Source organism: Cebidichthys violaceus, unplaced genomic scaffold (genome assembly GCF_023349555.1).
Source record: "Cebidichthys violaceus isolate CVI_PGR_0920_01 unplaced genomic scaffold, fCebVio1.0.p SCAF_7, whole genome shotgun sequence".
NCBI classification, from domain to species: Eukaryota; Metazoa; Chordata; class Actinopteri; order Perciformes; family Stichaeidae; genus Cebidichthys; species Cebidichthys violaceus.
The window spans coordinates 8,151,479-8,159,940 of record NW_027176927.1 but is presented as its reverse complement, the minus strand read 5'-3'; the positions used below and the strand labels follow the sequence as shown (position 1 = coordinate 8,159,940).

Sequence of the window (8,462 nt, the reverse complement as noted above, 5' to 3'; positions counted from 1 at the left end):
TCAAAAATGCCAATATGTGCTGGGAACCATGAGAAACTACCACATACTCATTTGAGTGCTAACAGGGTTTCATTGACTAAGTCAGGTCAACTCTGGGAAGTACCAGACCAGATACTCTGGATTGCCGATGAGTCAGTGCTGCTGGATTCTTGTGTTAATTAAAAGTTGCTCTCCATACCTATGATCTATGTGGCAATAATATTCATTCATTAGGTCTACTTTTTCATTCCTCATTCTGGCTTAAAGGAATTCCAGATCAACTTCCAGGGTTCCAGCAGCCATACTGTTACAGAAGGCCATATTACTGCAGCGCAGAACTCTAGACAACTACCCCTTTTGAGCGACTGTGGCTCAGTAGTAGAGCAGGATCGTCCTTCAATAAAAAAGATCGGCGGTTCGACCCCCGGCTCCGCTAGTCCATGTCGATGTTGTCCATGAGCATGACACTTAACCCCAAGTTGCCTACAGTGTGTGAATGTTGTATGAATGTTAGTCCTGATGGGCAGGTGGCACCTTGCATGGTAGCTCCTGTCATCAGTGTATGAATGGGTGTTAATGGTTGAATGTGTTAAAGCGCTTTGAGTGGTCGGAAGACTAGAAAAACGCTACACAAGTACAGTCCACTTACCCTTTAACAAAGTATCAGTGCAAAAAATAAATAAAAGACGACTTTAACAGCCTCTAGGCTCTAGTGATACAACAGAGTTGAGGTTGAGGTGTTGAGAGTTGGATGAAAGCGACTGCTAAATGACTGTAATGTAATGTAATGTAATGTGTAGGACAGATATCAGGGCATTATTAGTGCCAATTTCAACTAAATCCAAGCAATAGGTGAGAAATATAAACTAGATTAAGTAGGTGACTTTTGCTTAACAGCAGTAACTGCCCTGACAAAAGACAACTGATGTTAACTTAACACCTAGATTTTCACTTCAGTCAGTGGCGCAAAAAGATGGTGAACTGACTGAGTTAATGTTGAAATGCTAATTGCATCCTTCAATGTTCCAAAGATTAGCCACCATGACCTTCTGGTGATATCAGACCAGCTGAGGCAGCAGGAAAACCTCATAGTGTATGCAGCTGAGAGTTGAACAAGACTGACCACGGGTTATGAATGTAACTGTTTTATTTTGAAGTGGAACAATACATTACTTCCTCTAAAATTATAAGTCCCACTTTAAGCACAAACACAAGTCTTTATTTTGCTAGTGTCAGTACCCACATGGCCTTTAAATGCAGCATACAAACTTTGATGATTAGCATTTCACTTTATTCAGAGACATCTATTTGAATTACTGGCGAGAAGATTTGTGTATTTAGTACAGAAGTACCTAAGACATTTCATCTGGCCCACTGTGATAGGTACTCGCTGCCCATTTACATGTGTGTTCCAACTATTAGTTCCATTAACTGTTGTACTGTGACTCCTGCTCAAAGAGCAAAGAGCAGCTTTCAAACCATCATTTGACTTTGTAACTTTCAGTCAATATATGAAGTGGTACAGACACGCAAATAATGAGCTATATTAGCTTAGGCTTTAGGATAAAAATACATTATAAAAACTTAACTTCTTTCTCATTACATTAGAAAAGACACTCATTGATACCCAGCCTTTCAGAAAGGCTTTGATGGACTAGTCACACAGGTAACCAAGAGCTTCAAGTTTTATTTTCCCCAACAGCAAGAAATATTAGTACTGCTCTCTCCCATACAGTTACTGTTGTATTTATTAACTCTTTGAAGCACAGACCTCTTATTTTCCTCATGTGTTTATGTAAAGAGCAATAAGAACGCAGCTTCTCTTCTTTTTTTTTCTTTTTGAATGACCCAGATCACTTGAGCCTTTGTAAATCCAGTCTGAGATGACTGAGCCAGAGTGTGGCGTTGCCAGGAGTCTGCTAAGCTGCTGTCTAGTCTACACTTACAGTGCATCATGTTTGGACAATTACGGACTGAATTTGACACATAAACTAGACAACAGTGGACAACTGAGATGTGTGAAACTTTAGGACCAGGGTAGTATAAAGTTTCTCTTCTTTCAGAAAAGTCTTACAAGTGCTGTTACTTGGCCCAAACCTACTGATTACTCGTTGAGATCGAAATAGAATCATCTACTCAGAGGCCCCATCCAGCAAACAGGATTCGCTACTCGTTTTTCTTCCGAAAAAATGACTTCCCCTCTGTGACTCTGTCTTTGGTTTCCTGCAGTTTCTCAGAGAGCTTGTCCTTAGTCTCCTCCATTTTCTCAGAGAACTTGTCCTTAGTCTCCTCCATTTTCTCAGAGAAGAGTTCTTTAGTTTCCTCCATTCTCTCTGAAAATCTCTCCTTTGTCTCCTCCATTTTGTCCTGGATGTATTCTTTGACCGGCGGTGGTGTGGACATGTAGCCGTGCTTGCGGAGATACTGAACAGAGAGAGACGTGCCGCCCAAGGTCGCCGTGTATCTAGCAGGGGTTGCAATCTGTAGGGAAACAAAGAAGAACACACTTGCTGGTCAGCAGAGCAAAATGCCAGAATCCATCACTCATCAGGATACATGCACAACTGAAGTTAGGCAAGAGGTCAGGAAATTTGACAGTGTGAATGTTTTATTAAAACAATGCTTTGATGCTGATCGATCAATCAATCAAAATGTTTGATGTTCACTTCAATAAAAACCCAGAGGATCCTGGATTAAATGACCTTGTACATGGCGTAGGCAGTCAGAGCGTAGCCACTCGAAGAGTTTTTCAAAACGCTGACGACTGACTCTGGTAGACCAATCATCTCCAGGAAGGGCACTACATTCACACCTCTGAGAGGAAGACAAACAGAGGGAGTTAGTATACCAGAGTTAAGATTATGCAGCACATAAAATACAGTTTGTCATTCTTCCAAAAAAAGACTTAAAATAAATCTATTTCAGGAACAAATGTTAATGTTGATCTATAATGGACAGCCATGAACTCAAAACACAACAAGACTCACTTCATAGCAGCGTAATAGAAGGTTCCAAACCAGACTGAGGACGTCAAGAGATGTACAGGGATCATCACCTTCCCATACTGTTTGAAGGTCCTCTTAAACCTCTGGACCAAACCGGTGGACTTGTCCTGCAGGGGGTCCACCTCCACTGCATCAGACCCAGCGTCGTCTTTCTGGACCTCCTGTGTTTGAGGTGTGGAGCCGGACTGTGGCTCCTCCTGCGGTGCCTGGTGTTTTGGCTGATGTGCCGCCTTGCTGGAGGCTGTGGTCGTCAGCCAGCGCCGGCCTGCGGGCGCCGGCGGTGACAGGCGGAGGACACAGCAGCAAAACGTTGCTGGTGGTTCGGGGATGGTGACGCCCACCAATAATGGGCGCGCTGCAGCCAAACGCCGCAGAGTCCCGTGATTTAGGATGCGCTGCATTATCACCCCCCCTCTGCTCCTCCCCACCTCTCTGCTGCTGTGACGTTTAACCACAGACTGTGGGATGAGACAAAGACATTTCATTAACTCCAAATCTAGGCAGTGACATCACATCCTTGTTTAGTGCGGCAGCTAACAATCATTTTAATTATCAATTAATCTCCTAATTGCTGCATTGAGTAATCGATTACTCATTTGAGTCTGTATCATGTAAGAAAATAATATTAAATGTCCATTACAGGTTCTAGACTGTAACAGCTTTGAACTGTGTGCTTTGGCCCACTGAGCTTTGCTCAAAAACCTTAAAGTACAGTTTATAGGTTCAAGGAAGACTAAAAAAAACCAGCAAATATTGAATTGAGAAGCCTAATATTTTTGCCTAAAACATGATTTGAATGATTGCCGATTGATCTTCTGTCAATAGACTAATCAATTAACTGACTAATCCTTTCAGCTCTACGATCTTCCTGAATTCACTCTGTCTGACAGAACTATAGACAAGACCGAATGGGAATTTTTATGCAATGATGAGTCTGAATCATAAACATGTCGCTGGACCTCGCATGAAGAGTTTTTCCTATTTCATGTCAAGGACACCAAATCTGACATAAAAAGTCTCCCTGAGGCACCCAAACATAGTACAGAAATGTACCAACTGTCTTCGATCAACTTCTAACTGTGATCTTTCCTGCACAACATGGATACATTGCAGTTAATTTTATGTTGATTGTTCTTGCTAGAAAATGTACATTAAAAAAATATTGATCAGCCTTTAAAATACATTTGAAATGCATGCGTCCATTCTGTTTGTGTGCATCACAGCGATAACTGCCTGGCACACTGAACATTGTATGACCTCATTGCAAAACCTACGGAGCGCCGATATGTCAACACTACAAGGGAAAGTTAAAATACAGGCTGTGAAGACAATTATGGACTTCACGTGAACAGCATGCATTAGTGGGAAAAAAGTGTGTTTTTTTATGATTGTACTGTAATTCATATGCCTATGTTCTTTGGGATTAAATACAGTAATACTAGCTCCTCTGATAAAGTACGGAAACCACCAAGCCAACTCTTTTTACAATTCACTGAGCTAACCAACCATGACCTACATTTCTTTCATGCGTTAACTATAGCGTAATCTCCTTTACATTCATTGATAACACAGGTTATGAAACAGATTACAGGTCCCTGAACATACCTTGAGTTATGCCTGCACAATCATAAACGCAGCACCTGAAGCCAAACAAACGAGTGGGTGGGTGAGTTTCATAAAATAACGTTAAATTCAAGAATGCTCGTCTCAAAAACGTAAGGCTAACTCAGATTACGTTTCAAAACGGTAACGTTAGCGAGGATACGCCTTTACTAAACAAGAAGGCAAGGTTTCCTGTTGCGTTACAAAACTTCTGGTGAACCTACTAGCCGCTAACATTAGCCACAATATTGCTAGAGCTGTGCGACAGCGCCACAATACGACCGGAAGTCGTTAACGTTATCTTCACAATAAAAGTACTCAAATAGACTGTAGGATAAAAAGACGGTAGGAATTTGTCTTGCCTTATTTTAAAAGTTCCGACCGGAAGTCTACAGCTAAACTGATGCTAGACTTCCACGTGCATCTATTTCAGTTGACATTGGACAGTTTTTTTTTGGAGGACAAGGAGGAAGAAGCTTTTGGTTCTTAGTTTGCTGGGGAACTCAGCAGAGGAAGGCGAATTAAAGCGGCTTTTATCGTATTGACACAGACAGCGTTCCTTCTTTAGACACTGATTGGCAGGCGGCCTTGTTAAGGCCAGGGCCGGAATTGCTGCCAACTTTGGCTTCTGACGCCCGACGTTAGCTCGTTAACATTAGCTGTTAGCTGTAAGCTAGCACCATTGCTAACCCTCACAGACAGGAACTCAAATTGTCACTATTCAAGTATAACATTCCGATGCAAATGATACAAAGCAGACTACACTTACGTTGAATGCTACCTGAAGGGTTCAAGTCAAAACCGTACCGCTTTATGCTGAGGGCCATGCGAATGTGCCCTGGTTATGTGTTCAAGGACCACATTTAACGCTGCTGCAGCCCAGACTGCGCGGAGAGAAGCATGTAACCCTAACTGCGCAGAGAGCCACGGGAAATGTAGTTCACTGTGGTCCGACAGTGAAACTCATCTAAGACGTGCAAGAAATTCATTTCCCAAGCTGCCTAGCGCAAGGTCAACTTCTTGGGTTTCTTTTCAGTGTGCCTTTAGCGACCTTCAACTTTGGATGCATAACGTTAACTACTTAGACACACAACTTTTAATATGTTTGGTTTTAACTGTTAAATGCAATTGTCAGTTTCACTCAACGACACAAATGCCCGTAGGCTGGCTCCAATGTTTACTATACATTAGGGGTGTTCAACACTCATTTTCACTCTGGGCCACATCAGCATCATGGTTGCCCTCAAAGGGCCGGTTGTAACTGTAAGACTGTATAAATGTAACTACTCCCTCACATATTGTTTAATAACTGTCTCTGCATTTGATTATTGTTTATTCAAGTGTAACAATATTCTACATGCAGTTATATGAATGTAAAATATATTTAAGCACATTATGTTATAACATAAATACTTTTAATTTAGGGTTAAGAAACACACATTACTCTATCAAAGATCAAACCTTTAAAGAAAATATCAAAGACAAATATCATCAAACACAAGTTATTACATTAACTTTGTTCAAAGCTATTTTTGTCACCTCTCTGCATCACTAATGTCCCTCCCCGTCGTCGTCCCATTCATACAGCTACATCCAAGAGCTCCTCACTGACGGTCAGGTCTGCCTTCAGCCTCTTATAAACACTGATAAATGCGCTGTATCCGTGTTGTCTGTGCTTTCATCAACAGCTAATGAAAGAGACAAGTATTTGCTTGTCTCTTTGGCTAGCTGTGTTGTTAGATTGCCTGCTAGTTCCTGAACTCGGTCTAAGATGGTGTTTCTTCACAAACTGACATTTTAAAAGTCTGTATCTGGTCAGAGCTCACCTGCTCACATACCTTTTAGCATGCACTGCTTCAAAAATGCACCCATTTACCCATAGATTTCATCTGTTGTAAAGCCACATTTAAAGTAATCTTCAATGTACTCACAATCCATTTCTATGTCAAATGTAGGGTAACCTAAGCCAAAGAGCTGCTTCTATGACTGTTGTGTTTAAGTATCTTATAATTTCGACTTTCTATCTCATCATTTTGACTTTCTATCTCATAATTTCGACCGTGGGCATATTTTAATTATTAAATCTAACTTTTATTTATTTATTTTTTTGCTGGCGGATTTGCAGGCCACATAAAATGATGTCGCGGGGCCTTGAGTTTGACACCTGTGCTACACATCAATTAGTGGTTAGATAATTTAACCCCAAACGTTTGTGCATTAACACCATTCTATGGAAGCCTATTTCCGCCACTGTGAGGAAAAAATAAAGATCCTGTAAGTCATTATAATGAGATACTATCTAAAAATTTCAACTTACTATCTCGAAATTTCAACTTAGCATCTCATAATAATGAGATACTATCTCATAATTATGACTTCTCATAATATTGAAAAACGTTTTATAGGCCTATGTGTTGTTTCCTCACATGTTGTGCTGTAGCAGGGTATACCCTCCTTTCTTTGTTTACAAAGAGTGTAATACCACGGATGTAAATAAAATCAGTGCAGTTCAGTTCCAGCCAGTGGTCCTCCTGCAAACGTGTTCGTTGAGTTGTAGATCCACTCGGGTTTCAGCAAAAGTTTTCAAAAGCACCGTAGCTTGTAAGTGTCCTGTTGTGCTATGGTGTCATTTTGGTTAGCCACCTCAGGTTAGCGTAGCATAGCTCCAAACAGCTCCAAACACCAAGATGCTCAGTTGCAAATGAAACATATTCCCAGCCATAAAATGTGCAACGCTTTTCCGACGCTGTCCAGGAATACCGTTCGTACAAATCCTTTTCCATGCTGGGTCAGGGCTGCTAGCTGTGGGGTTGGATGTCTATTTTTCCTGAAATGTCCTTCTCCAGAAAGGCGTTGTCAGTAACTCCGCCACCAAATCCGTTTCTCCTCCTTCAGCCATTGAGTGTTAAAAAACAAAGCTAGGTAAAAAGAAGAAGAATCTACACCAAGCAAAATGCCAAAAATGTCATAACTTCGTAGATATCTTTCAACTTGAACTCTTACTACTAATACTAACTTCTGATAGCTTTCTGCTTCACAACAATGATGCTAGCCCACTGACCAATCATGCCGCGTGTTAATGCTGAGCTGCACGTTAATGCTGACGTAGTTGTAGGCTACCTAGAATGCTCTGACATGTCAAAGAATACGCCAAACCTGTCAAACTAAAAATCTGATTGGTTGAACAATCAACAATATCGTTTCCATTTACTTTAATCTGCAAAGGCTATCCAGCAGGCCTCGGGCCTCTCTTCTTACATAGAGACATAGGGGTGAAATCTGATTGGATGAAAGCTCTACTTAAAACAAGCTTAACTGGAAGCAGCGCTGCAGGCTGGAAGCAGAGCAACTGAGGAAGACAGTAGCTGTGCAATGAGAAAATAAACTAATGGGGAGAAAAAATTATAATACATGTAGTGTATTTATGAAAAAGTATTAAATTATAAAATAGCTATAACTTTGTGATTCTGTTTAGGCCAGCAGAGAAGGCTTTGCTGGCCCTGACGGCCCACAACTGGTGAACAACCAATATTCTCTTCTCTCTCTGGATGGCATGGTTTGTGGGGAAACAGGCAGTGTGTTGAATCCAAATTCTGTTGCTCCTGTCTCCTACAAAAACTCTCAAAAAGATCCTTACTCCCACCCGGTGTGGAATATAGTGCAAAGTCAAAATTGTCCAAGAAATATCACATCAGGGTTGACTGTTTCAAATGTAGCAGATGGTGGGGCTGTAGCAACATTGAGAGAAGAAGTGGAGGTCTGATTCTGAGAGCTCTCTTGTCTCCCCAAAGATGGAGCCAAACCCGCGCTCTGACTGTATGGACTGTCCATTGTTTTTTTCTGTGTGGTCAAATAAAACCTAAGAAGATTGAGTTT

General features: G+C 41.2%; 1 protein-coding gene across 4 annotated transcripts; it reads right to left on the bottom strand.

Annotated features, from left to right (window-relative positions):
- Nucleotides 1–1,108: 1,108 nt before the first annotated feature.
- On the bottom strand, nucleotides 1,109–5,483 carry LOC137891530 (uncharacterized protein C18orf19 homolog A-like). 4 transcript variants are annotated; one of them, XM_068736190.1, is made up of 5 exons: nucleotides 5,356–5,483; nucleotides 4,590–4,624; nucleotides 2,967–3,442; nucleotides 2,682–2,793; nucleotides 1,109–2,460 (listed from the first exon to the last, which is right to left on the bottom strand). In XM_068736190.1, exons 3-5 carry the CDS (start codon nucleotides 3,383–3,385, stop codon nucleotides 2,146–2,148), a joined length of 846 nt encoding a protein of 281 aa, XP_068592291.1. In that variant the 5' UTR covers nucleotides 3,386–3,442; nucleotides 4,590–4,624; nucleotides 5,356–5,483; the 3' UTR covers nucleotides 1,109–2,145. The 4 variants fall into 4 exon arrangements, with proteins under 4 accessions (XP_068592291.1, XP_068592293.1, XP_068592290.1 ...); XM_068736192.1 differs by having other exon boundaries at nucleotides 5,394–5,415; XM_068736189.1 differs by lacking the exon at nucleotides 4,590–4,624.
- Nucleotides 5,484–8,462: the final 2,979 nt, after the last annotated feature.

Bases quoted from the DNA above. Each gene is read 5' to 3' on its own strand.
- LOC137891530 (XM_068736190.1), bottom strand. From the start codon at position 3,385: ATGCAGCGCATCCTAAATCACGGGACTCTGCGGCGTTTGGCTGCAGCG. The intron at 2,794-2,966 runs GTGAGTCTTGTT...TCTTCCTCTCAG, and splicing joins TTCTATTACGCTGCTATGAA to AGGTGTGAATGTAGTGCCCT. The intron at 2,461-2,681 runs GTCATTTAATCC...GTTTCCCTACAG, and splicing joins CTGCCTACGCCATGTACAAG to ATTGCAACCCCTGCTAGATA.